General features: G+C 43.7%; 2 protein-coding genes across 2 annotated transcripts in view; one reads left to right on the top strand and one right to left on the bottom strand.

The window, feature by feature from the left end:
- The first annotated feature begins 50 nt into the window (after positions 1–50).
- On the top strand, positions 51–9,515 carry LOC121614867 (mitogen-activated protein kinase kinase kinase 20-like). Its single transcript, XM_041948957.1, has 12 exons — positions 51–230; positions 1,798–1,885; positions 2,734–2,835; positions 3,173–3,238; positions 3,386–3,414; positions 3,530–3,667; positions 4,090–4,176; positions 5,815–5,889; positions 6,017–6,123; positions 7,763–7,943; positions 8,062–8,374; positions 8,522–9,515. Exons 1-12 carry the CDS (start codon positions 72–74, stop codon positions 9,055–9,057), a joined length of 1,881 nt encoding a protein of 626 aa, XP_041804891.1. The 5' UTR covers positions 51–71; the 3' UTR covers positions 9,058–9,515.
- A 2,012-nt stretch (positions 9,516–11,527) lies between these two features.
- The window catches only part of dnah9l (dynein, axonemal, heavy polypeptide 9 like), a 41,054-nt gene continuing 24,912 nt past the window's right edge, over positions 11,528–27,669 (bottom strand). Inside the window, exons 59-92 of the mRNA XM_041948958.1 lie at positions 26,964–27,106; positions 26,691–26,852; positions 26,388–26,447; positions 26,131–26,304; positions 25,844–25,990; positions 25,552–25,665; positions 25,204–25,347; positions 24,448–24,630; positions 24,298–24,303; positions 23,852–23,953; positions 23,481–23,615; positions 23,159–23,332; positions 22,813–22,945; positions 22,599–22,701; positions 21,559–21,681; positions 21,242–21,446; positions 20,871–21,035; positions 20,577–20,717; positions 20,137–20,307; positions 19,943–20,065; positions 19,638–19,831; positions 19,335–19,483; positions 18,845–18,972; positions 18,464–18,601; positions 18,156–18,245; positions 17,886–18,077; positions 17,651–17,770; positions 17,202–17,261; positions 16,704–16,886; positions 16,330–16,512; positions 12,648–12,763; positions 12,186–12,298; positions 11,940–12,080; positions 11,528–11,775 (exon numbers count right to left, since the gene is read on the bottom strand). Coding sequence (XP_041804892.1) covers positions 11,528–11,775; positions 11,940–12,080; positions 12,186–12,298; positions 12,648–12,763; positions 16,330–16,512; positions 16,704–16,886; positions 17,202–17,261; positions 17,651–17,770; positions 17,886–18,077; positions 18,156–18,245; positions 18,464–18,601; positions 18,845–18,972; positions 19,335–19,483; positions 19,638–19,831; positions 19,943–20,065; positions 20,137–20,307; positions 20,577–20,717; positions 20,871–21,035; positions 21,242–21,446; positions 21,559–21,681; positions 22,599–22,701; positions 22,813–22,945; positions 23,159–23,332; positions 23,481–23,615; positions 23,852–23,953; positions 24,298–24,303; positions 24,448–24,630; positions 25,204–25,347; positions 25,552–25,665; positions 25,844–25,990; positions 26,131–26,304; positions 26,388–26,447; positions 26,691–26,852; positions 26,964–27,106 — 4,763 coding nt within the window. The remainder of the gene's footprint in view (positions 11,776–11,939; positions 12,081–12,185; positions 12,299–12,647; positions 12,764–16,329; positions 16,513–16,703; positions 16,887–17,201; positions 17,262–17,650; positions 17,771–17,885; positions 18,078–18,155; positions 18,246–18,463; positions 18,602–18,844; positions 18,973–19,334; positions 19,484–19,637; positions 19,832–19,942; positions 20,066–20,136; positions 20,308–20,576; positions 20,718–20,870; positions 21,036–21,241; positions 21,447–21,558; positions 21,682–22,598; positions 22,702–22,812; positions 22,946–23,158; positions 23,333–23,480; positions 23,616–23,851; positions 23,954–24,297; positions 24,304–24,447; positions 24,631–25,203; positions 25,348–25,551; positions 25,666–25,843; positions 25,991–26,130; positions 26,305–26,387; positions 26,448–26,690; positions 26,853–26,963; positions 27,107–27,669) is intronic.

Raw genomic sequence — 27,669 nt, forward strand, 5'->3', positions numbered from 1 at the left:
TTTTTTTTCTCTCTCGGGGCTGTGCGTTGTGTGCGTACGCGCGTGTTTGTGTGCGCGTGAGTCAGTATGCCATGTCGTCCCCTGGCTCGTCGTTTGTGCAGATAAAGCACGAGGACCTGCTCTTCTATGAGAACTGTGGAGGAGGCAGCTTCGGGAGCGTCTACAGAGCCCTGTGGATTTCCCAGGACAAGGAAGTGGCTGTGAAGAAGCTCCTGAAGATTGACAAAGAGGTAAGGGGGACACGCACGCGCACACACACAGACAGACACACGCACGCACGCACGCACGCAGAGCAGTCGTGCTCTGTGCAGCAGACACACATCACTTTATGGTCCAAAGCATTAAAAAGTTATGGGCTCATCTGTGACACATGAATCAGTAATTCCCCCAGATTCCCTTTGGACCCGTACAACCAAAGCCCCCTTCCTTGTACTCCCCCCCTCCTCCCCCTGTTGTCTGCCGTTGAACAAGTGTTTATCTTAAACATACCTCTCCCTGTCCCCCCTCCTCCTCCCCCCACTCGTTGTGGATGGAGCCGTTTCATTTATGGCAGCGCTCCCCCGTTCCTCCCATTATGTGTCCAGGCGAGGTGTGTGGTCATTCGGGGCTTTCTGCGCTGCACTTCAGGCCCGGGGAGTTCTCCACGAGTGTGATGGTGATCCACACACGTTACTCAGGCTCACAGTCCAGCGGCAGGAAAGTGCTGCAGGTTAGGGTGACCTGCGGGTGATCGGGCACGGTGTTATTGTTGTGGCAGCAGGTTTAAACAATGTAACGTGAAGCATGCACAATACGGGGGGGGGGGGGGGGGGGGGGGGGGGGGGGGGTAGATTTGTCCTCTCTCTTACTTCTCTCACGCTCACTTTCTCACACCCACGCGCAAACGGCAAACGCGCGCAGGGTGGCCAGCTGTGCGTAAAAGCGTGCGCGTGCGGCTCATGCGTAAATACACACTGATGGGTGGTGAGAGAGCTGCTCTTTGTGGATGCTGTGGAATGGATCAGCCTGCGAACATAAAATCAGAGTTGCAGGAACGTTGCATTCACACAGTGGACGAGTGTGCGGATCTGTAACAATTACTCTCTAATAATAGTCTAATAAATGTTTCACTGCAGTGAAAGCGCAGATGCATTAGCGACAAAATGTAATTAAAGCATCAAAAGGAAAAGAACTGCAGCTATACCAACTAAAGCTGTCAGATAAAACATGCAGTGGAGTAAAACTACCTCACAATTGTACTTAAATATATCGCTTGAGTAAACGCACTTCACAAATGTGAAACTGCATGAGCTCAAACTCATGTTTGTCCACGCTGATAAGCTCACACGTGGAGGACATGATGGAAAGAAAAGTGATAAAATCAATCAATCAATCTTTGCCATAAAAAAATATTTTGTTAAACCGCAGTTTTTTTTTGTGTGTGATTTCACATAATTGATGGTTCGTTATTATGTTGCTTGGCAACAGTCACATATTCCACATATTCAGAGGGTATGACCTATCTGTCAGTTCAGATTAATGGCATGTTTGTCACCACAGTGTGGAAGGTTTGGAGACTCAACCTGCGGTATGAAAGAGCTTCAGACCTCAGTCCAGGCATCCCGGAGAAACAGTCGAGAATAACTTTAAACTTCAATAACACGTCAAACACTCTTTACGGTTTACAGTCTCTCAGGAATGATTTACGCTGGATCTTCCTAAAGGTCACGTTTCCTTGCCAATGTCAGATATTGGAAAACTGAAGGAGGCTTGTTGTTCATGTCCCTCTGTTTCTCCTTCTCTCGTCTCCTCGTCCAGGCTGAGATTCTTAGTGTCCTGAGTCATAAGAACATCATTCAGTTTTATGGAGCCGTGCTGGAATCTCCCAACTATGGCATTGTCACAGGTCAGACCCCACACATGTGTGTGTGTGTATGAGAGAGAGAGTGTGTGTGAGAGATCCATGTATCCTTTCAGATGTCCTCACTAGAACATAAAACTTAAAAATGTGGCTGTAGGAGTATTTCACTCCATAATTTCATTCAGATAAGTGTTATCTTTTGAAAAGGTGCTCTACAAATGAAGACGTGTGTTATTATCTGTGGGGTTGCAGCCTAATGATATAGATAACATTAGGTCAGTCAGGGTTTCAGGTGAGGCATGAAGGGGTTGGGGTCACGACAGATTTAAAACTAGGCCAATGTGTGTGCATTAGCTTTATTAATGCCTATCTGATCCCAGACGTGCCACTTACAGACACATTAGCACATGCTCCGATGGCAGACAAGTGTTTATGTGTGTGTTTTGAAGTATTGGTGTATACTCGGAGCGCTGGTTCTTGCTGTGTTTCCTGGCAGGACATTTGTAACTGAGACCAGCATGTTTGGATGTGGTTGTAACCCTGGATGGGGTCATATGGTTAAGATAAAGCACCGACACACCACTACAGACTTCTCCAGCAACAATTCCCGCTGCGGCCGAGTCTAACAGAGCCCAGCGCTGACTAAAGATAATAAAGTACAGTAGGAACAAGGGAGAACTGGTTCAGGAGGTGGACTTTGTTCCCAGTAAACTGCATTTTGCAGCCATTTGAAAGGACAGATCCTTGCATGTTCTGCTCTCCAGGCTATAATCAGTTTTTAAAGATGAAACTCAAACAGGTGTTACATGGTCACATTGAACAGAATGAGCAGCCATACACACCCGATTTTCTTATGATGACCATTACTTCTCTGTGTGTGTGTGTTCCTACAGAATATGCCAGTGAAGGGTCTCTGTATGAGTACCTCTCCAGTGAGCAGAGTGAGGAGATGGACATGGAGCAGATCATGACGTGGGCCATACAGATAGCCAAAGGTACACCTGAAGGAATGAGGATAATCCTAATAATAAAAATCACTTAGCTTTTGATATCAAGCCACTCAGTGTTTGGAGCCCTGATACAGTCCTGGTGTCTTGTTTAGTGTCGTACTCTGGTCATCATGTACCAGAGTTAATGGTTTACACAGCTTTTTATTTGCCTCTTAATCGCCGTCTCTAACCTTCATTCAGTGGGTTTCTACGTTAACCTGAAAGTGAGTTCAAACCAAAATATTTCACACTAAAACTGCATCCAAATCGGCGCAAAAAAACTGATCAGAATAAACATTAAAAGGCTGTAGTTTCTAACTCTTGATGCTTGATGTCCTCGCAGGGATGCATTACCTCCATGCAGAAGCTCCAGTCAAAGTCATTCACAGAGACCTCAAATCACGGAACGGTAACGCATGACCTGAAACAACATTCAGATTTTTTCCCATCAAACTGTGCTTGCTTTTCTTCTGCACACTGAAACACGAGTTGTCTTCGTCATTTGTCTGTTTACATCACTCAGCTTTGACTGGTGTCTCTGCTCTCTCTCTTACAGTGGTAATGACAGCAGACAGAGTGCTGAAGGTTTGTGACAGCGACCTTGTGATCTACAGACAGACACATATTAGCGCTCTTCATTCAGCTCAGGCACACGGGACACTCTGCGTTTTCCTAACCGCTCTCTCTGTTGGGATTTCAGATTTGTGACTTTGGGGCGTCTAAGTTCCTGTCCCACACCACCCACATGACGGTGGTGGGCACTTTTCCCTGGATGGCTCCTGAAGTCATTCAGAGCCTGCCTGTCTCCGAGACCTGCGACACCTACTCTTATGGCGTGGTGAGTTCTCAGCACTGTGCAAATATCAGACCAGGAAATCAAACCTCGAGTCAATATCAAGTAGTGACAGCTGGAATTAAATGCTTCCTCAGATATGCAGTCTTTACTTATTACTTATTAATACTCACATCTGAGAAGTTTGATTCTTTTGTTAAACTGCGAAAAAAAAGTATATTCCTCAAATAAAGTATCAGAAAAGTACTGTGTGGTATCAGCCATCGAATCGGCACTAGTGTGAATTCATTCCAAACAGCTCCCCGCCACGCTGGGTTGGGTATTTTTGTTTGCTTTAGTGGTGCCTTTATATTAAGATATCTCCACAACTATCCAGGAGACGTGTCCCTGAAGTATTTGGAGCTTCCAGCAGCACGTCAAAGAAATCATGTCTGTCTGAACTGAACCACAGTCTGCTCTGTGGGCAGGTGCTGTGGGAGATGCTGACTCGGGAAGTTCCTTTCAAAGGTTTTGAAGGGCTGCAGGTTGCGTGGTTGGTGGTGGAGAAACAAGAGGTAACCCACGCACACACACGCACGCACGCACACACACACATGTGAGCACACCTTTCTGAACTGTCAGCATGTAGACCCACCAGAGTCTGAGGAGGCTGGAGGAACAATGCGATGCTCTCATGGTTTCCACTGCGAGCTGGTGAGGCTGAGGCTGGGTATTTTTAGGCCTGATGTCAGTTCTCTGCTCTTGTAAGGCCTGGATACACAGCAGTGGAGCTGGGCCAGACTCCCCCCTCCCAGCTAAAGCCTTTACGAGAGAGACAGAGAGAGAGAGAGGGGGAAAAGGGGGGTGGGGGGGGGTAAAGATTGCAGTGATAAGAGGGTTGATTCAAAAGGTTTATGGGAGATGGGAAATGATGGTCATACAGTGTGTGTGTTTCAGTTTTTGACATGCTTTAATCCCCCTCCACAGTCACACACAAACACAGGGGCCTAACAAACAACTCTGAGAACATGATTCCTGCGTAGCTGTTGGCTAATCTCCAAATACTCTCCCTAAATAACTCACTCTCTCTCTTTCCCAGTCTCCCCCTGATTTTCCCCTCCACTGCTATACCTCTCTTCCTGACCCTCTTACTTGCCCTCTCTCCACTCAGAGTCGGTGATATTTTAGGATTAATCCCCAGAGAAAACTGTTTCCATTTACTGCGCTGTACTATGGAGCTGTCTGGGCTCATTCAGACCTTTGATGATGGGATCAGTTGATCTTTTATGCAGGGACATTATCTCAGTGGCTTGGTGTGGTTTAGTGTTGTTCCTGCAGCTTACATATTTACAGTCAGATAAACAGGAACTTGGACACTTTCACATTTACCCATTTGAGTGTAGATTGTACATTAAGGACTTTTTGGTCTGTAATGTCTAACAAATTTTTTTCTTAGCTCCTCTCACTAGTTTATTGTTTGTGTGTTGATGTCACCTACTTCTGAGAACCAATCAGGATTTGATTCAGAATCAGTTGACAGCTGTGGGGCTGTTTACTTGTGCTTCCAGGCCACTGTCAATCAAATCTGTAAAAACCATACCCACACAGTCCTGATGAAGCACATTAGCTGAGAGGAGGAGCGTCAAACTCTTAATAAATGATACCTTAAAATGTTTTTGGCCAAACTAGTGGACTCTAGCGCTACCATGGGGTTGACATTTTTGGCTTTTAATGATTTGTCTTGGCATCCATTGGTTGGATTTCCATGAAATTTTAGATTTTCATGGGGCCCAGATGATAAATCCCAACGACTTTGGTGATGCTGTGATTTCTCCTCTGGGAATACTTTTACTAATTGGATGGATTGCCTTTGTATTTAGTACAAACAGTGATGTTCCTCCTTGGGATGAACTGCAGTAACTTTAGTGATCCCCTGATTTTTCATGCAGTGCCATCATCTGCTAACACAATAAATTATCATCGTGAACATAGCAAATAAGTACAGCCTAACAGAATGGATCTGAGTCTGGTTTAAACTTTCATGTTGCTTATTCAGTCTTGAATATTTATTGTTGTGGAGAAAAGCCACATTTTCAGCTGGGTTTGGTTGGGTGGGTTTAATTAGCCTTAAAATTGAGGTGGTCTGACATGACTTTACCGTTAAAAGTGAAGGCTTCTGCTGCTTGTGTTTGCATGTGTTTGTGGGTGTCTAGAGGCTGACCATCCCCACCAGCTGTCCAGCAAGTTTTGCAGAGCTGATGAGGAAATGTTGGCAAGCAGACCCAAAGGTAAGCCAAATGGACAAGGGATACAATTATTGATCTGGTAAAATGTTTTTTATGCCTCACTTGTAAACTTCTAAAGACATTAAAAACAGCAGGTAATTTTATCCCGTGTGCATGCATGTACCTACAGGAGCGTCCACAGTTCAAACAGGTGCTGGCAACCCTGGAGACCATGGCCAACGACAGCAGACTACCGGACCAGTGCAACTCCTTCCTACATAACAAGGACCAGTGGAGGTACACACACACATATACAGTCTTGTAGACATCCAAAAGAAAACACAGAGTGTATCTGCACTGTGTCTGAGATTGAGGTATCTTGTTTAATTTTCTAAGTGTATTATATATATCTTGGTCTCTTGTCAGAATGACAAATGCAGTCTGCGGTTTACTGTACTCCAAATAAAACTCAATATGCATGCACACACACACACACACATTCAACATAGTCACACACGTGCCAGCATGTACACACACACACACAAACATACGTGCACAGCTCTGCGGACTCTAAAGCTCAGGAGAGAAGTTGAACGTGTTACCCTGTGCTCCACTTCAGTCTATAATAAGCTCTCTGGAAAGTGTCCATGGAAGAGATTCCTCTACTCCTCCACTCTGCCCTCGCTCCTCCACGGGGAGAACGACAGAGGGGCTGGAGCAGTGGGGGAGAGTGGGATAGAGGTAGGGGAGAAATCAAGTATGAGCTGAAGAAGAGGAGAGGTTCAGGGAGGAACTGAATGAACTCTAAAACACTGAACAAGAGAGAAACGGCAAGGATAGTGGGTATCGAGACTGGACAGATGACAGGGGTGAGAATGGGGGGAGAGGTGGGGGATGGAGCAGAGAGAGGGTGCGAGATTCTGTGCATATTTAGCAGGAGTACAGCGATGCAATCAATTCTGAGTGAAGTTTTGGGTATGGGTGGAAAAAGTTGGACAAGGGAAGGGTAGGCAGAGAGGAGGAGTGAGGGAGGTGAAGGGGCGGGATGAATGAACAGGGAAGTATGGAAGGAACACAGGAGGAGGTATGGCTGTGCGTCAGATCTGTCTATATTTAGTTGCTGCGAAAGTTGATTGTGTTTGTGAATGCAGGTTCATGGACAGTCACTCACAAGCTTTCACAGTGATCTCTTGTGGTAGCAGACAGTACTGCAGCCACATATTCTACACTGTTAAGAAGTATTGTCCTCTGCAGGAACAGTCAAGTAAATATGATATCTCAAGTAGTCTGCTATATGAAAGTATATGCTGGTATTGATGTTAGAATATTTTTTTAATGTTGTATCAAAGCTGCAGCTTTCTGGAAGCCAAATAAATGAAGTTCCATTTACTAATGTTTATCTAGTTTCATAGTACATAGTAATATTCAAGCAGTAGCTAAAGTGTTTATACTGCAAAGTGAGAATACATACTCAAAAAAGAATACTAAAATATGTGAGTTGAGTGTGCTCTTGATGTACAGTATTTTTCCCACAATGCAATGCACAAAAGAAATTCAAACAAATTATGGATGGTGGTGAGGTGGCTCACAAAAACATTTTGTGGTGGCATTGAATGTGGCAGCTTGCATGAATCAGGGCAGGTACTGCATAATATCCTGTCAGTACAAAATGTAAAAGTACACAGATTTCTTGATCATTAACTGCAAAAATAGCAAACTGACTATTAGTATATAGTATATAGTGTATACTGCTTGTATGTGGTATGGAATTACATGACATTACTAGTTTCTTTGTCCTGAGTAGCTTTCTAGAAGTGAGTCTGTCATTTGTTCTAAGGCGACGGCAGTAAAGTTGCTGTTAAGACTAGGCCACATCTGCACGTAAAAAGTCACAGCAGGTGACTTGATAGTCTGTCTGTGTGTGCACATACTATAGGTGTGAAATTGAGTCGACCCTGGAGCGCCTTCGGAAGCTGGAGAGAGAGCTTTACTCCAAAGAGAAGGAGCTGGAGGAGAGGGAGAGGAGGCTCAGACTGTGGGAGGAGAGGCTGATGGAGAGGTCCAACATGACTCCCAGTCCGACCTCCCTACTCATGGAGCGCTCAAACATCTCACCAGTAAGTGGAAGTGGAGTAAATCTGAAAACAGACATCAAACAGCTGAAAACAAAATTTAAAAAAAACCTTTTCATGATCTTGACCGTCCTCCTCTACTTCCCTTCTCTCTCTCTGACAGTTCTTCACACCACTGTCCATCGGTTCCTCTGGCTCTTTCTTCCGCTCGCACTCTCAAGACTCCAACAGCACAGGGATCAGCAGTGCTGGCGTCAGCAGCGCCGGCGTCAGCTGTCTCCTCCGCACCCTCAGCAATGGAGACACGGAGAGGGGCAGCAGTACGGTACTGGAGAGGGGGATGGGTTCGCTCGACAGCGGGAGGCTGCATGCCATGCTCCGAGGGTTGCAGGGCAGGTTCGGGGATGAGGACGAGGAACAGGAGGGAACCCTGGAGGAGAAAAACTGGGGGCAGAGGGAGAGAGATGACAGTGGGAGTATGGAGGGAGGAAGGGTGCAGGTGACACTCAGGAGCTTCCCTGGCGGTGTAGTGGAGAGGGAGGAGAGGACGTGGGAGGAGGGGGACAGGGAGAGAGGGGGAATGCAGAGGAGCAGGGTGACCACCATAGTCCGTGGATACTCAGGTGGGTTTGGAGAGGCGGAAGGGGAGAGAGAAAAAGAGGGAGGATGGGAGATAGAAAAGATGGGGGACAGGTTAGATGAAAGAGGGATGGAAGGGGGGATAGAAGGGGGGAGGCTCCCAACCATGTTTAAGGGTCTGCACGGGAGATTGGGGGGCTTGGGGGACATGCTGTCTTTAGACATGAATGAGATGGGGGAAATGGAGAGACTAGGTGACATGGACATGGAGATGGATATGGGTGACCTGGGAGTGAGGAAGGTCGTAGGTCACGGCATCAGGAGTGAGGTGGGGGTCAGGGGTCGCAGGAGTGACATGGGAGTTGTGGTCCAGGGAGTCCGAGGTGACCTCAGCGAGGCCATCAGCCAAAAGATTAGAGGTGAAGTAGGGGTCATTGGTCATTCAGGGGTGCAGGTGAGCATGCAGTCTTCGTCCAATCAGAACTCTGTGAAGAGCTGCAGTGTGCGGCAGGGAACCAAGATCAACATGGCGACCGCAGCCATGGACATGATGGAGTTCGACTGGCCTGACAGTGACTAGAAAACACACAGGAGCACACACACACACAGAAAACACACATAGAAAATACACACAGAGGCCAAACTAGAAAGATTTTGACTTGTTAGCACATGCGAGCTACAGTATGTGCGTTAGGATCTCCAGTTAAAAAAAAAGCTGGCAGACACACATTTCTTTTGTTAAATTCTTTTTTATAGAATGGATGAATACTACGCCCATGTGTACTGTGAAGTAGGAAGGAGCAAAGAGACAATAAGAGGTTGTCTTGTCATGTTGTCAGACTGACTTCACCTGTGTAATTTAATGTGCTATTAAACTGCTGCATAACATACTGTAAGAGGTACAAGTGTTACAAAATAACACACTTGAATGCCGCTCTAATGAGGCAGCACTTCTTTTTCCTGCTTATCAAGAATCTTGTAGTTTATAGATTTGGTTTGTTCAAAACAAGCTTAGACTTCATCAGTTCTAACTGTGATCTAGTGTGTGAATTTTTGGCATTTCTTTCTGTATATTTTATCATTTTTCAATAAAAAGAAAAGAAATTGATTCCATTCCTGTGATTTTGCTCTTCTAGAGTTAGCCTCCATCCTCCAGTATATGGAGGAGGATGCCCCTTTTTAACACATGGTGACACACCGAACCTACCACTTAAAATCAAATCCCTCTCAACTTCTGAACTCCTAAACGGAGGTAACAAAGGTAACGATGGTTCTGTGAATTCCTGCATCACTGCCAGTGGATATATATCGGCTAGCACAGGTGGTCATCTTATGTAACCAAAGTCACATGTGTGGCAGTCATTCAGGAATCCACAGAACATAGTTGCCTTTGAAACCTCCTTTCAGCAGTAAACAAAGTGAATGACTGAGACCAGCAGAGTCACAAGGAACAAAAATCACCTACTGGCCAACTTGTAGAAGCCAGCGGCAGAATGACCGACACTAGCATGGACCCAGAGGCCACCTTAAGGTGATAGATGGTCAGAAATGTGCAAGGCAGTGTCCAGGACGCCGCCACACAGATCAGTGATAGTAACACCTGCTTTCGCCTCCCAGGTGAATGAAAATATGTAAGGTTTACTATCACTCCATAAGCCTTGTTAAGACAGTGCCTGGCTCTTGTTCTTTCCACTATGGCACCCTAACAGCTGCTCTGAGCGCCTGAAGCTCTGTGCTTCTTCAATGTACAGCTGCAATCCCAGACTGAACACAGCAAATTGTCCCTCTCATCCAGCTTAGATCTAAATGGGGAAGATGGTATGCCTCCAGTTTTATGGCCTGGCTGGGGGATAAAACCCTTGATAGGAACAAGATTGTTTGGAATGACCTTTGCCATTTTCATTTTGTTATGAAATATGCCTGTTTGGAGTAAAGAAACATAGCCAGCATTCACAAAGTAATCATTAAATTCAGTGGCAATCTCTTGGTTATATTTGGTTGATTATTTTTAATAAAGTAATTTGGATGATCTGATTTTCCTCAACCCTAATTAAATAGGCTGTTAAGCACTTTCCATGTATTACTTCTATGCTGATTGAATCTCATACTTTTCTGTTTCCTTTGTTCTGTATTTTAAGACCAGCTTATATAATATTATTATATAATTTAATATTATCATTAAACTTATTCTGTAAGGTTGCAAAAATAGGAAGGTGACTTACATCATTGAGAAGCAGTCCACTCACTACTCTACTAGCACTGTCAATGGTTATGCTGGTTGGTTTTCTGACAGTGTGAAATAGACTGACACTGTACTTTGTGTCCGTAAAGTCTCGATTCTTTATGTTATTTGGGTTTAACAAATCTACGTTAAAATCCCCACATACAAAGACCATCTTTCCATCATTCATCTTATCACACATATCAACCATCTTGTGATTAAATGTGTCAAGATGGGATCCTGAAGTTTCCTATTCACAGCTTATTATTTTTAGATTTCTCCATATATACTACTACAGTAACACAGTCCATGATATTTTCTATTGTTGTTGACATTCTTTCTATTTTACAGCTGAAGTCGTTATTCATGCCATTATTCATTAACATGGCAACTTCTCTCAAAGTTGCTTGTAGCCCTCAAATTCCACATCAGCTCCCATGTCTTTACTGACGATAAGTCTCCGTGATTAACTCATTACAATAAACATGGCGAATTGTCACAAATAATCCTTAAGTCTTGTAAAACTGCTATAAAGACTTTTACTGTTGAAGTGTATTATTCACAACGTACCGTCCATTATTATATTGCTTTGGAAAAACAGAGCCATACAGTCACATGAGGGATAACAAACACCAAACAACACAGCATGTGTTTACCTTCCTTTGATCTGCAAGTGAAAAACACAACCCAAACAAGGGTCTACAAGAAACCGAGGCTAACAGCAAGAGGCCGGATGAAGGCTACCATGTGGTCCACGTGTCTTCGCAAGGAGACATATTCACTTTGTTAACTGCTGCCAGCAGTCAGGAAGGAATGAAACAACTCCCTCTTACACACTGAGCAGCAGAGCCACTCCTGCCAGCACCCACTTGGCAGGCCTCTCCCTGGTTTTAAGGCTGAAAGTCCATACATATGTGGTTCCTCTGATCTTGGTCTTGTACAGCGGACACTCATAGATGTTCCTGGTCTCGTGGCGGTCATTGGGCACAGCTCGGACTGAGATAACGGGCATAGCTGGGGTCAGTTCCTTTAGACGGGCCTCAGTGATCACCCCAGCCTGAGTGTCCCACCTTGCACCTGCAGAAGGACAAAGGTGAAGAGGAGAGAGAAAATGGAATTACCTTCTGTAAAACAAGGACATTCGAACACTACTGACTAACTTTCCTTAAACTTACATAAGTTTCTCGCTCAAGGATCAGTAACAGAAACTAAAATAACAAAATGGAGTTGTTTGTCATTACCTTCCATATAAAGTCCATATACGTATGCACCCTCCCTGGCGGGTTGGTTGAACTCTTCCTTAAACTTCTTGGTCACATCCACTGTCAGGTTCACTTTATCGAGGGGCCACTCATTCTTGCGCGCCAGAGACTGCATCACTGCTGCAAAGCCAGAGTAGACAAGGGATGACGCAACAGAAAAAGAAATGAGGGGAGAGTCTGGAAAATATTTCACTCAAGTTATCTGTATGCACGAATTTGTGTTACCAGTGAGGAAGGACTGTGGGTTGAAAAGTCCAGACAGCCAGACAACGCTAGGCAGAGACAGGTCCTGAGTCCAGCTGTCTAGCTCTTTACAACGCTGCAACACATCATTATACCTGACACACACACAAACACGGCAAGAGAGAGCGACAAAGATCTAAAGATATTGTCAGTCTTCTGGACACAAAAATAACATGAATTATTATAGCTACTGCAGATGGATTAATCTGTATGTAATGTATAACAGTACAGTATCTCAAACAGCTAATTCTATTTTTTTGCAGGCAATGTGTAATAACACACTAACTACATTTACTGCAACTACATACAGTAGATCACACAAAAAGCAAGACAAAAACTTGATTTCTAAAATGTATTCCCCACATTTTTGGAAACACAACAGATACACACACGATCAAACACACACACACACACACACACACACACACACACACACACACACACCATATAGCGAGGCTGTAGGTGGAGGGGTAGGCCAGCTTGGTCCAGGTGTCGGGGACGTTGTCAAAGAACAAGGCCGTCTGCAGCTTCTCCATCTCAGAAGAGATGGCCAGTTCACCCTTTGACAGACGTATTTAACTGTTACATCGCTATGAATACAGTGCTAATTGTCACAATTACAATCATTAATTTGACATTCTAGTAGGGATGCACGATAATTATTGGGCCGATAGTTATCGGGCCGATAACAGGAAATTATGATGTCATTCCGATAAGTCCGTAGTACGTTACACCTTGAATGCAGCATGCGGCACAGCGTGCTTATGAAAACAGACTTCAGACTTCTGTTGAAGTTTCCGAAGAAGATTGTTTGCTGGTTATTCATAACAAATGTTCCAAGCGAGTTCCACTAGGAGCGAGAAATGGCACAAGCTTTAATACCCGATCAGTCACCGGAAACATAACCACCGCTTTGACGGAGTTTGGAAAGCGTATGAGGACGCTAACGTTAGCAAGCCAGCCGCACCGGAAGCCACCGGGACTTACGCGTCGGCGAGGCTTTCGAAAAGTCCAAGAAATTTGCCAAAGATGACCCACGGGCTAAGGTTATTGTGGATTTAATCATGGACGTGATGCTGCTTGACTTACTATGGACTGCCCTTCTTCAGTTTGTTTACATAGATAAGTCTAAGTAAGGGATTAACGGCTTATTACTAAAGCATTCAATAGTGTGACACAAAATAGTGATTAAAACACATTTTATTGATTTAAAATGAGTCTACTCTTGCCTGTCGCCGCTCTCACTGCGCAGCGGCTCTGAAAGTAAACACGTAACTCTGCGGCGGTCGGCTAGTTTAGCTGTAGTTTGCGACTGTTATTTTTCACAAAATGGATGAATATTTTTCCGACTCTGAGGTGGTGGACAATGACTTTGTTTACCGTTTTGAGCCGGAGTACACGGACGAGGAGCTCGTTGAAAGGAGGATGCGGAGGCAGAGAGAGGAACAGCTGGCCAAACAACAACAAATGCGTATCTTCTGGCCGCGAGTCCCACTCTGAGCAACAGAGGCATTCCTCCTCTGTTGTCATCGATGAACATTGTCCACAAGAACACCACCAGTTGCCGTTTACTCGTGGACGCGCAGCCGTTTGTTGTTGTTTTGGCCAGCTGTCACAGTGTGATGTCAGTGTGTGTGATGTCAGTGTGTGATGTCACCGTGTGATGTCAGTGTGTCATGTCACAGCGTGACGTCACAGTGTGACGTGTGTGATGTCAGTGATGTCACTGTGTGATGTCACTGTGTGATGTCACTGTGTGATCTCTGATGTCACACTGTGATGTCACACTGTGATGTCACTGTGTGATGTCACACTGTGATGTCACTGTGTGATGTCACTGTGTGATGTCACAGTGTGTGATGTCACAGTTTGATGTCACTGTGTGATGTCACTGTGATGGTCATTTCTAATTATATCATTCTGAGATATTAAAATCATCGTTTGTGGGCATGCATGATAATTATCGGGCCGATAACAAGAAATTATGACGTCATTCCGATAAGTCCGATATCATCACGAATAGCCCCGATAACATATGTGTTTTTGTCAGCACGGCAGTGCCTCGCTCCCACTATGAGACCCGAATGGCCTGCAGTGAATGCTGCGTTCAAGTGACGTTGGCATAATCAGAAAAACTCTTTCTCACTTGGAAAAATCAAGAATACCCCCTCATGCCAGAAAACAACTTGTTAACTCGGTCATAATTTTGCTAGTTGCTGACTTGAATTAATATTCGCAGTATTTTTTCACATGTTACACACAAAAAATAGAAACATGAACTTAAATAGGCCAAAAGAACGACTGGCAAACGAGGGAACTGGGGAATGTACGTTACACCTTGAATGCAGCATGCGGCACAGCGTGCTTATGAAAACAGAATTCAGACTTCTTCAAAGTTTCCGAAGAAGATTGTTCGCTGGTTATTCGTAACAAATGATCCAAGGGAGTTCCACTAGGAGCGAGAAATTGCACGAGCTTTAATACCTGATCAGTCACCTGAAACATAACCACCGCTTTGACGGAGTTTGGAAAGCGTATGAGGACGGCCGGCGTGCTAAAGACGCTAACGTTAGCAAGGCAGCCGCAAAGAAGCACCGGGACTTACGCGTCGGCGAGGCTTTCGAAAAGTCCAAGAAATTTGCCAAAGATGACCCACGGGCTAAGGTTATTGAAGATTTAATCATGGACGTGATGGTGCTTGACTTACTATGGACTGCCCTTCTTCAGTTTGTTTACATAGATAAGTCTAAGTAAGGGATCATGTATCTTCCTTCAGGATGACATAGAAGCCTGACGCGACGCTTCTCCGTAGGAAACTGCTCACTATATGTTATCCCGCTTAGAACGCGGCTTACTACTAAAGCATTCAATAGTGTGACACAAAATACTGATTAAAACATATTTTATTGATTTAAAATGAGTCTACTCTCGCCTGTCAACGCTCTCACTGCGAAGCGGCTCTGAAAGTAAACACGTACGTTGCGTAGCAACCGCCTCTCACTGTGCGCAGGCCGGCAGGTAGGAAAACTTATTTCTTTACAGATGTTCAGCGAAATCATGTCAAATGTGGAGAAGTGATGGGATATCCCAGACCCGAGAGAGACGTAGCTGGAGACAGAGTTTGGTTTACCGCTGTTTTTTCGGACTGATGAATAAAAGTCCTGCATCAGCTGATTTCTGCTTTCAGCGTCAGACATTAAAAAATCTGTCTCCAGTTTTGTCTCCACTCAGCAGTCTTTTAGCAGACCGATCGTGTTTCTCTTGGTGTTTTTTTCGTGTCTGTCGGCTTCAATCTGGTCAATCTCTGCGTCCTCAAGTCTTTTGTGTCTTAATATCGCTCCTGCTGTCGGTCCAGCGTTGTTCTTTACTTTTCTCGTCTTTTTTGCTGGGGACATCATTCTCCAGCCAAGTGTTTGGTCCTCTCCAAACAAATTAAAAATAATGTACGGAAAATGCTCCATATTATGCCACTCAAATCAGCAGGCGATTTGTTATTGAGCTTGGTACATTAAGGGATTGCCCCTTTAGTCTGACTGTTTGGAACACGCGATTGACCAATCAGAATTAAGTATTTAAGAGCGCTGTCTTCTAACTTCTGTCAGTACAATATGCACTGTGCATTATTTTTGTTGTCATTGAGGAATGCACTTTTTCAGTTTGTTTAAATAGAAATGTTTGAATCTAACTTGTGCCAGTGCATTAATTTTCTATGTATATTTATTTTTTTGTAAACTTCTGGAATACACTTTTTCAGTTTGTAATCCTGATGCATGTATTTGCATCATTTCAAGGGGCCTTTATTTTTTATATCAGTAAGTAATGCACCTTATTTAAATTGATGTGAGATATCAAATAGGTTTGTTTGATAGCTTTAAGAACATGTTTGAGAGGCTTACCAATAGTTTTTCATTGGAAAAATAAATATCTCTTCATTTAAAGAGTCAAAACTGTTTTTGGTTTTGTTCGTGGTATTGATGTCATGATGTTGGGTATATGTGTGTGTTATCGGTTATCGGTTATCGGTATCGGCCTTTAGGAGCTGAAAGTTATCGGTTATCGGTTTTAAAAAACAGTTATCGTGCATCCCTACATTCTAGAGAAAACGCACACAAAGGTAAAAACACACCTTGAGTCCCAGGTCAAGCTCCTTGAGTGAGCGCCTTATCTCAGAGATGAGCGTGTTCATGCGCTCGCACTCCTGGAAGCAGACCAGGATGTACGGGGACCGCTCAGCTGTCTTAGAGGTGATGTCAGACATGTTGTACTCCTCTGGTAGCTTCTCCAGCACCTCATCTAAAATTGTTTTCACCTACCGAAGGGTGGAGTCAGTAATTATTAGAATTATTAGAGTAATGTAAAACTGCTGCCATTGTGAGTAACTGAAAGATCTGACTGGTAGAGAAGTGTCAGTCACTATATCAATATAATGTATTTTAATTCCTGTCAAAAAACAAACAAAAACTCTCATTGAGAATTAGTTGAACATGTAGGTGTAGCTACCTTCTCCTCCAGGGTTTGTGTGGCTCCCTCCCCCATCACAGCATCAGGAGACTGCAGCTCCAGCAGAGTGTGGAAAAGGTTATCGGATGTTACTGTCAAGAACTCAATTTCTGCATTTGGGTGCAACCCATAATGCACTGGGCTCTCGTGGGGCAGCATCTCATCTATGAAATCATGGTAGCCCTGGAGATGTAGGGAGAGAAAATGGTGAAAGTCATCATTTGTTATTATCATGTATTTATAAAAACTACACTGTAAGTCATCTGGTTTCTTTTATTCTAAGTGTTTTACAGTCGGACATAGTTAGATTATGAACTTCCCTTGTGGGAACTGAATTTCAACCGTTATTTGTCCAAGGATAAACAGGTACTTACATCCACAAAAAGACACATCAGGTGCAGTTACACTTCTGTTCAGACCAGTTTATGTTTGAAAGATCTGACAATGAAAGTTAAACTGTTTCAAGGTGTGTTTCCTCAAATACCCATCTCTAGTTACCTGGTAGTCCAGGTTGGAGGGGACAACAAAACCAGGAGCCAAAGCAAGCTTCCGGTCAAACTAGGACAAAAACAACACATTTTTAGCTTCAGATCCCTAACAGTACAAAACATGAAATTATCCAAACCCAGGTAGCCAAAATTTCTTGGCCTAAATCTGGCACATATGGTTGCCAGACACTCTTTAGCTTGCATGTGAAGTCTCTGGCCCAAAACTAGCCAAACTACTGCTAACTGGAGCTGATTCTCAGTCAAAAATGTCCCAAGTCTGCACTCCAAAAACACAGTTAAATCCGGCAGCCATGTTTGGTCTGCACCAAAGCCAGTTCACATTTGGTCCTCTTGTGCTACAACATAGGCAAGCATGCCAACACTCAATCTCTATCATAAAGACTAGGGAGGATTACATTCACATTTTCTCGCTTTGTATTTTCAGGCTCATGAACAAACCTGGTTGGGCTGCATGTATTCTTCCAGGTATGTTCTGCAGAGCCGTCTGTCCCAGTCGTCAGTGATGTGACCTCCATACATGATCTCCCCAAACAGATACCTTAGGTCCTCCCATGGCACCTTCATCATCATAATCATTATGAAAATCACTGCCAATACAATCATCACCTTTCTTATCCTCATCATCCTGTTATGCACCATCTCCCCCACTCATAACACCAGTAACACATCCTACCTGTGCATTAGCCTCCAGGTAGTTGTAGAGGACATTAACTGATATTGTCAGGTCTCCGGTATTGAAGGGGTACTTTCTGTTCCAACCTTGGGGTCCAAACTTCCTCCTCTCTGCCACACAGGCATGGAAGTAACACAGAGAGAAGAGGATGGTCTTAAACTCCTGCTCACGGCTGCACTGGTCCAGGATGTCCTAGAGAGAGGCCAATCAATTAATTAATAAATAAATAAACAAATATGCATGACTTGCATAAAGCAGACAGTCTCTCACCTGGTCAAAGTTATCCAGAGCAGCATGCAAATTGGCGAGCATGCCTGTAGGAGGTTCATTGGTGATCTTGATCGCGTTTTCCAAAATGCCCTGAGGAAAACATGTAAGATCAAGAGATTCAAATTTGTATTTAATGCCTCCACATACCAACTGTAAATTTCTCTTTGGAGGTTAATGAAGTATCTATCTCTCTATATATCTATCTATCTACCAAAGTGAGAAACTGCAACATACACTGCAGCAGCTGTACAATGAACTGGTGTCAACATTGATCACATGACCTTCCTGCATGAGCAGTGCATTTCTACCTGAGGGATAATGTGTTCCTGGGGTGTTGGTGCCGGCTCAGCGCTCATAAAAACTCTGTAGTCTGGATGACTGCCTTCACAGCAGCGCTCCAGGAGCTTTTCAAGGGAACCCAGCCAGCGACCAACCAGGTGGATGTTCTACAGGAAGGTGGATGAAAACACAAAATCAAACTCTCAGTATTCAGAGAAGCAAAGTTAATACAGTGTTCAGAGAAAAACATTCTTATTCATAATTTACAAACTATTTTAAAGTTTAAATCTAATTACAGAAACTACATTTATTCTCAATTACTATTCAGTCAAGATTTTCTATCCTCTAACAAAACATGAGTTCTATTTATTCAAACACTCAGAGTAAACCCATCTCTCTATCAATCAGACCTGCAATATAACCCAGTGACCCTCCTTGGCAGCCTTTTCCATGGCAACCTCAGCCACAGCTTCCTGGCCCTGGCCCAAGGACACGTTGTGAAGCTTCCCAAGATCGATAGTGAAACCCATCTTCCTTCCTGAGGACAACAGGGTTGAATTTAAGTCTTTCTATATGGTGATGTACACTAAAACTCCTCCTTCTTAAAAATCTTCATGTGATCATACTGCTACAGAAATACAGCCTTTATTCTCAATAATCATTGTTATCAACAGTTTCAAAGAAGTTATTTCTGCCTCTCTCTTCCTAAATTTTGTTTTTGTTTTCTCTGCATTCAATTGCAACATGATCACTCTATTGTCACTATGACATTGTAATATATAGTTTTGGAGCTATTTCTAAAAGACCAGGGACACTCAAAACAGTGAGAGTACCTGAGTATGTATGTGTGTGTGAGTGTATGCAGTCTGTGCATGTTTACAGCTACTCTCTTCACAGTACCCAGTGATTCCACATCTTTAAGTGGGTCCACTCCGGGGGAGAGGATGAAGAACACAGGCGAGGCTGGACCACTTTCTCTGAAGGACTTTGCAAATTCAGTCTTTCTGCCCTCAGTATACTTCACCCCAAGCTTCTCCTCCACAAAGTTCCTACAGTATGGCAACAGGAAGAACAGAAAAGGTCTGGATTAGCAAAAAAGTGATAGGGGAGTGCATAATCCAAAAGGACCAGCGACATGCAAATACATTCTGAGGGAAAGAGGTAGAGCCAATGAATAAAAGAACACAAGAAAACCCTCCTCACCTGAGAGCATACGTCATGCGGTCAGGTCTCAGGGCTCTCATCATGATGAGTTTCTGCAGGGAGCTTTTCCCTTTCCACTCCTGAGGAAACTTCTCTTTTTCTGGACACTCTGACTCGACCAACTTCTTCCAGCGCTTCGGAGAGCCTTCAATGTCCCGATCAAGACCACGAAACTCATCAGTGAAACTCATCACCTAGGCAAAGGCAAGGGGCAGCAGGTGGTGCTTGACAATATCATTTAAGAATGTGAGTCAGCAAAATAATTAAATAAATAAACTCTTGAGTGGATGCGTGTGTGCATGCACCTTGATGGCGCTCCACGCTGAGTTGGAAAGAAAGTCGAGGGGGCTGACATAGCTGTGCTCGATGTTAAAACGCAGCAGGAAGTCCAGCTCCCGCACATCTATCTCCTTACTCATCAGGAGTAACTAAAAGAGCAAGAACACAGTCAGGGTGGAAACACACTGTCTCTCAAACACTGACTCAGACACATACACACCTGGAAGGCTAGCTGTGCAGTAAAGGTGAGCTTGTCTCGCTCAAATAACCCCCTGCTGATGTAGTTGAAGGTGGAGTAGGTAACACAGTCTATGAGAGTGTTAACTCTGCAATTCACATCTTCTGAGGCCTCTGCCATCGACACTGCATTGTGGAAAACCACATTAAAGGCCTGAGAACAAGAGGGAGGAACTTCCAGTTTATTAGGTAGTTGATCAGGATCACTGAATAAATGTCACATCACAGATTTCACATGAATTTATGTACTTTTCATCTTAGGTTATCCAGAGTTTACCACATGATCTTCATCAGGTCCTCTAGTATTTAAACCAGAGGGACACGTTTAAACATGTTTTAACATTGAGTCGATATGTGTATGTCTGCTTCTTTCTAATTCAATCTGTCAGTACAGAGCCTGTCAGTCTGCTGTTAACGCTTTACCTTGAGGCTGAACTGGTACATGGGGTTGATCTTGTTGAGATCGTTCATGATAAAGTAGAGCAGAGACGCTCTGACAGCAACAGGACGATAGTGCTCTCTGGCTTCGTTTATCTTCACCTCATTAACTTTAGCTTCCAGGACCTGAGAAGGAAGGAGGGAGGGATTAGAGAGGAGAAGAGATGGAAGGAGTAAAGTTGGAGCATTGGAGGAAGTATGGACGAAATTTGTAGAGAGTATGAAAGACGCAAAACTAGTGAACTCACAACAACTGTACACCCACATTCACTCCATTACCTTCATTTCAATCTCAGCAGCAGTGTGCTTGGTGGTCTCCAGCTTCTCCACCAGCACGTTGTCACCAAGGAAGTTACTCTCTGCAGCAGACAGCCTGGTCAGTAGCTCGTCCTCCAGAAGCTTCAGCTCAATCTTGAACATATTCTGCTGTTTGGTCAGTTCACTCTGCAGGGAGTTTACATACACAGCAAAAACATTATCAGCACTGTTGGATTTAATGAAATATTTCAATGGAAAGAACGCGAACCAAACCAAAGCCTACATTTTATTATAATACAATATATAGTAACAAGGGAACAACAGATTAACAATGGACCAACACCAATTTGCCATATCATGGCGGGAAACTCCTAATAACTTATTTATCTCACCTTAAGGTGCTCAAGGTCAGGTCTTTCCTGATTCACCACCTGGGCCAGAAGCTGATCCTCCAGACCATCCCTGGTCACAGTAAAATTGATGAGGGTCGTCTGGGCTTGAATCTCTGGCTTGTAGTGAGGATTGGCCAACTTGGTGTGCAGGATGAGTCTGAAGCTCGGGTGGAAGAAGCACTCCTTGTCCCCCACTTTTATACAACTGTGAGAGTGTGGTAAAGAGGAAGGAAGCATAAAGCATGAGAGGGCAGAAAACCAACAGGAAGTATTGGTGGTTTTCTGTGTACAGTACACATGAATTTCTCTTGTGTTACCTGCCCTTCTTGATGGTATGTCGTCCCAGCAGAGGGTCAATAACAGGGTCGATGGTCTCCTCAAGGTTCTCTATGAGGACAGTATCCCCTGCCACTACAGCCTGTTCTATCACATCTACATAGCTGGAACAACATTTAACATTAGATGAAAATTAAAGCTCATTTACAGAGTAACAGACACAGTTGGTGGTAGCAGGCCTGTGCTATGTTAGAATGCTTTACAGTTATAGCTTTCCCAACAGATTTGTGTCAAGGCTGGTTAGGCAGGGCAACAGGGACAGGAGCCAAACGAAGACAGAGGAGGCAGCAGGATGACCTCAGTGATTTATGGATGATACAGAGCAGCTTACAGGCAGATTCAGGTGGACAGACAGGCAGAGTGGTAGGCAGGCAGGCAGGCAGGCAGATATACAGCTGGCAGACAGACAGCAGAAAGCAACTAAGAATTGGCAGAGCATGAGTGGGAATGGGCTGACTAACGGCTAGCCCACATATACATGGGTATTTTCCAAATAGTAGCTTTTTCTCTGCATTTTTGCCTTTCGCCTGAACATGAACACAGTTTTAGGTAACTGAAAACAGACATATGTAGAAACTCTGCTTGCAGTGTTGAAACATAGACATAGATTTTGTGCAATAGCAGACATGGCTAAAACAGTAGTGGTGCTAACCTTGTTAACGGGACTTTAAGTTTACACATAAATATACGGTGACTCTTGCACTTTTATTGAGGGACTGAAGCATCAGAATGCGCTACGGTGGTCACTGGTACATAACCAAACACTCCTGCAGGACTAATGAGGAAGAGTGGAAACAGGTGAGTCGCTTTGTGATGAAGATCAGGTGACTGGGACTGCAGGGAAAGGGGTTATTGCAGGGGCAGGAGGGAGTGGCTGAATGTGGGAGAGAGATGACTGGGACGGCAGAAAAAGGCAGAATGTGTCTTTAGTGTGTGCATTCATACACAAATTCATCAGACACATAGCAGCATTTCAGGTCCAGAGCAGGTCTGTAATGAAAGCTATTATGTCTCCACTTACCCTCTCTGGCCTAGACTGACAACCTTGAGGCTGCTGCCATATCGACTCTTGATCCATTTGATGCCTTGCAGCTGAGGGTCAATGAGGAGAGGCCAACGCTCACCTGAAGCAATACACACATGGCCCACACATGAAGATTGGATTATTACTGAGCACATTGCCTGCCATCACTCATTCGGTGATATGATATAGTATATTTAATGCCACAGCTCACAGTTAGTGAGGATGGTCGCATTCTGAGTTGACATTTTGTCTCCTGGTAAGCCTTCATTGTTCCACTGGGCCACCATTGCATCATCAGTCAGCATCAACACTGGATCTAAGCCCTCTGTCATGGGGATGGGCGTCTGACGGAGAGATGATAAGGAGAAATTAGCAAAATAAGAAGAGATGTCAACATGGAAATCTAAACACAATCTGACGCAGCTGGGGGTAATGATAGAGGGGAAAAAGAAGGAAAGAGTGACATACAAATGTAGAGAATACCTAATACTTTGGGAAAATATTTTTTCATTATAGAATAATTCTGGGAATTTTCTAAGTTTGTGTAAGACTGTGACCTTCTGGCTGCGCAGGAAGGGCATCCAGAGGTTGTCCAGCAGCTCTCTCCTGTACTTCTTGGAGAAGGAGCCGGCATAGGAGATGAAGGCTGCCGTCAGGAGGACGTCCCCGCTGAGGGTTTCCTCCTGTTCATGGTACTGAGCCACTGAGTGAGCCCAGCGCACATTCTCACTCTGAAACATGCACACACAGTATACAGGGAGACACTTGGGTATTATTCCCAAAATACTTCCACACTGTGGGTAATGTTTAAAAAATGTGTACAGTTTACAACATATTGCACTAATGCAAAATGTCTGAAGTCAGCTTTAAGAAGCCCACCTCCAGTCCTTTGACCAGCCGATTGGCAAGTTCTATTGTCTTGTTGGTGCGGTTGACCTCTTCTTGAAAGCGTAGTTTCTCTGATGTGGCTTTCTCAAATGCTGTTGTCAGAGTTTCCAGGCTGCTGTCCAACTCCTGAGAGAGAGGGGCAGAGGATCATCATAATAAAATATGTCATAGAAACGTTTGAAAATTATTTTAACTCCATGTGCAATCTGTATACAACCAGGCAATTAATATAGTACGGCAAAATTAGTAAAATTATTCAGAGCCAATAGCACCTACGAAAAAAGAGCAGCCATGTGTGACAGGCACATTCTGAAAATGTAAGGGTTTGCAATTTGTAGTCACCATGGTCTAATCAGACTTACAGCGAGCTTCTTCCTGATGGCCTCTAGTTTCTCAGCAGCCTCAGCCAGATCAGCATTGGCCTGCGACAGACACATCCTCTTCATCTCTACCTCACAGAATACCTGTAGACAAAACAAACACAGACACACACACACACACACACACAGCAGTTTAACTCAAAAATATCCATTATTTTGATGGGCCAATTATAAAACAGTACAATTGGCTATATTTAGAAGTGCATGTTTAGTTTTATCAGTAAAACACAATGTAATTCTTTGAGGCATGCAGAAAAAAACATAACCTGCCACAACCTATTCTATCATGAATGACATTCACAGGAGTCCAAAAAGATTATGTAACCTGGAACAAAACACTTCCTCTCTATGCTCACATTAAATCCCATGCATGCACTGTACATTTGAAAATCCAATAATATAAAAAAACAAAGCAGAGCTGTACTTACAAAAATCTTTCCAGGGCAGCACAATAGTTGGGGAAAGAAAAAAAAAACAATCAAACAACAAGAACACAGTGCTGTACATTGAAAACATCACACACTGGCTTAGCTTGGATGACACTAAATATGTGTGACAGCTGGTGAACATGTCTGTACCTCGTGGAAGCGTATGATGTTGATTACCCAGGCACAGAGCCCCGCAGCAGCCGAGGACTTCTGACGTACGAACTCTGGGTTGAACTCCGGGTCACTGAGGTGCTCCTCTCTCACACACCTCACTGTGGCCTCGGGGATGTGCTCTTTGTCAAAGTTCACCAGAGCCTGCAGGAAGTCATCAACCTGGACGTGCATTTGTGTGTATGAAGTTGATAAAATGGTGTCACCTCACAATCTCCATACATAATACTTTTGCTGGCTTTTTGGATTTTAGATTATGAGTGGGAATTGAGAGGTGAAATAAAATAAAAATACATGAAGCCACACACCGTATTGGCAACTATCTAATGTAACACAAGGTTTGCTAAAATCTCTTTTTCAGTTTCAGGAAAGTGCCTCCTGAAAATTAAAAATCTCCTTTACCAGAAGCCAAGATAACAGCAGCACACAGAACATAAAATATAGAGGTTAAAAACATTCAGTATAACAGATTCAAAAATGATAAAATAAAAGCAGTCAATACATCATTAACAGTAAGAGATATAAAAACATATACAATAAATATAAGTATTCAATTATCAGTCGTGCTGGCAGCTCAGACAAGCAATGAGGAATAAAATGGCAATAAATCATTTTAAATGTGGCACAATGTTATTTCAGCAGTTTGGGGAATTTATTGATGCTGGACTTCTTTGGCTTTGTGGGAGCTAGCCATAAATCTCACAAACACTACAAGTCATCACTGTAAAATATCACCTTGCTCATGACCATCTTGGAAGCCTTCCAGCTGCGATCTTTGGGGATTCGGCCTTGGGGAGACAGCAGCACCAGAACAGCTGCTGAGACATTGGTGACAATTGCTGGAGGGTTGGGGAATGTCCTCAGCTCTGTCAGGTTCAACTGGATGAGCACACATGCACATATAAAAAAATCTTTATATGGGAGGCTGAGATGGAGCAAACCTTGCAACGCTTTTCTTGATATATTTTCACTGCATGAAACTGTCACGTATAAAGCAAATGGAATAAATAAAATTAAACAAATAAAATAAATCAATTTTAGTGAAAGGATTCAGGTCCATTTATGCATACAAGAGTGATTTACCCTGTTTAGTGTATTGAGGGCTGCATTGGCTGCCTGTAGGGCAGGTTCAGCCTTGGCCAGGTCCTCCTCTGTCTCCTGCTGCTGTTTGGTAACTTCAGCTTGGATTGCAGCGACCTGAGCAAACAGAAAATTACGTGTGATATCTAGGTTGTACTTTCAGCGGAATTGGTGCTTTTTCACACTACACACACAGTGTAAACTGAAGAAGTGGCATTAATGGAAACTCATGATCCAAGCCTTCACATCTATTTTACTGTTGCCCAAGAGGTCCCACTCACACCGACAGTCTTACCTTTTGCTCCTCTGCATCCGCCACAGCTCTCTCCTGGTTGAGCTTGTCTGTCTGTTGTCCTATTTTAGCGATGAGAGCCTCTATATCTGTGTTCCTCTGCCACAGCTCCACCTCCTGCACTGCTAGCTTGGCTTTCAGATCTTCTACCTGAATGAGACAGACAGGAGGAGATTGTCATATTAAAACAAGAAAATGACAAGACCGGTTGGGAGAATAAAGAATGTAAAAGGACAAAGTAGATAGCTTACAACTGTCTGCACTCATTCAGTATAGCATATATTGCTGACCTGTGAGGCAGTCGTCTGCAATTTCTGCAGGCCGTTCTCTAATCGTTCCATCTTCTGGGTCAACTCTGTCCGTTTTTTCCCCAGCAGGTTGCCATACAGTTTCATAAACTCCAGGAAACTCTTTGGGGTGGTGTAGTTAAAGTGTTTCTCATTCTGCTGGTACTTGACACTCACCTGTGCATTTTGGATAAACAAGAAATCTGAGTGGTGATGTCAGACAGGTGTGGTTGTCACTCATGGTGCATTGAATAGCTCACCTCATTGACACTGGTGTGGGCATAGGAGATAAACTCACTGATAGATGCACGCACGTTTGGCTGCATGGGATAAACAAGCACAGGGATAAAAGGAATTATTATGTTAGCAGGCATCAGTTAGACAAACAAAAATATTTTTAGTAAGCGTAAATACGATTATTGTTAAGTTTTCATATTTATGGATATGACTGGTATACTACCTACAACTGCATATTATGTTCACGCTGTTTGGTATTTCGAGCAGAGGAAGTAGTTAATATGGAAATGAACGTTATCATGAATGCTAGGTGAATGTGCTGTCACCTCCAGTCCAGGTATCTTCTCTATGAAACTGGAGCTGACAGACTGCAGGGCGAGCTGAGGCCAGGGGTGGAACCAGTCTATGGCTGTACAGTTCACCAGAGCCGGAAACTTCCGTGCGCGTGTTCGCAATGTGAACCCGACTGGCGAGAAACACAAGACGACCTAGAGGACAAAGAGGGTGGTGGCAGATGATATGTGAGATCAGTAATAAGGGAAATGAGATTAAATAATGCTAAATACACGGCTTAATATTACATAAATAATGTTTCAGACCTTGAGCTGTCTTCGTATCCTCTCAATAAAGAAGCTCCAGCAGTTGTCTCTGGTATCTATGAGTCCTAATCCTCTCAGCTCCATCCGGATCGACGTCACAATCATGTCCACTTCCTCATCACTAAACAGGTCTGGAATATCCCCTAAATTATACAGACAAAGGTAGCTTTAAATGCAAATGTTCCTATTTACAGTATAGTGTAAATACAGAATTCAGCAGAGTTCAGTGGAGTTGCTCTGTGCCGATTTCCACAGTTTCTCCTTTTAGGTTATTGATGCCAGTCTGGCTCAGATCTATTGTTCATCAACAGTCAATGTGCTCTAAGCTTCTAATACTGGCATACAAAAAACACTTGGTTTTATTTGGACAAAACCTGTTAAAATTTAAACTGGATTAGAATCAGATTTTTGTGGCATCCTATAAAGTACGTTTACCAGCAAGTGTAACCTGGTATTGAAGCATCGTCACCACCCATGCACCACCCTATTAAGGAAAAATATAATTCAAGGATACATTTTGGCTAGGTCTGTGGTTCCACTACTTACTCCTTAATTTATCCAAGCAGAAAACTTAAATTTGATCGATGAAATCTGGGCAGGGTTGCTGAATTTATGCTCTGAACATCTCTGACACTTTCAATTCATGCACAGAAGATCTTTGATATTCCCTGGAGGAAAGTTTGCTTTCAGTAGCTTTTTTTTAATC

Source organism: Chelmon rostratus, chromosome 12 (genome assembly GCF_017976325.1).
Source record: "Chelmon rostratus isolate fCheRos1 chromosome 12, fCheRos1.pri, whole genome shotgun sequence".
Lineage (NCBI taxonomy): Eukaryota > Metazoa > Chordata > Actinopteri > Chaetodontiformes > Chaetodontidae > Chelmon > Chelmon rostratus.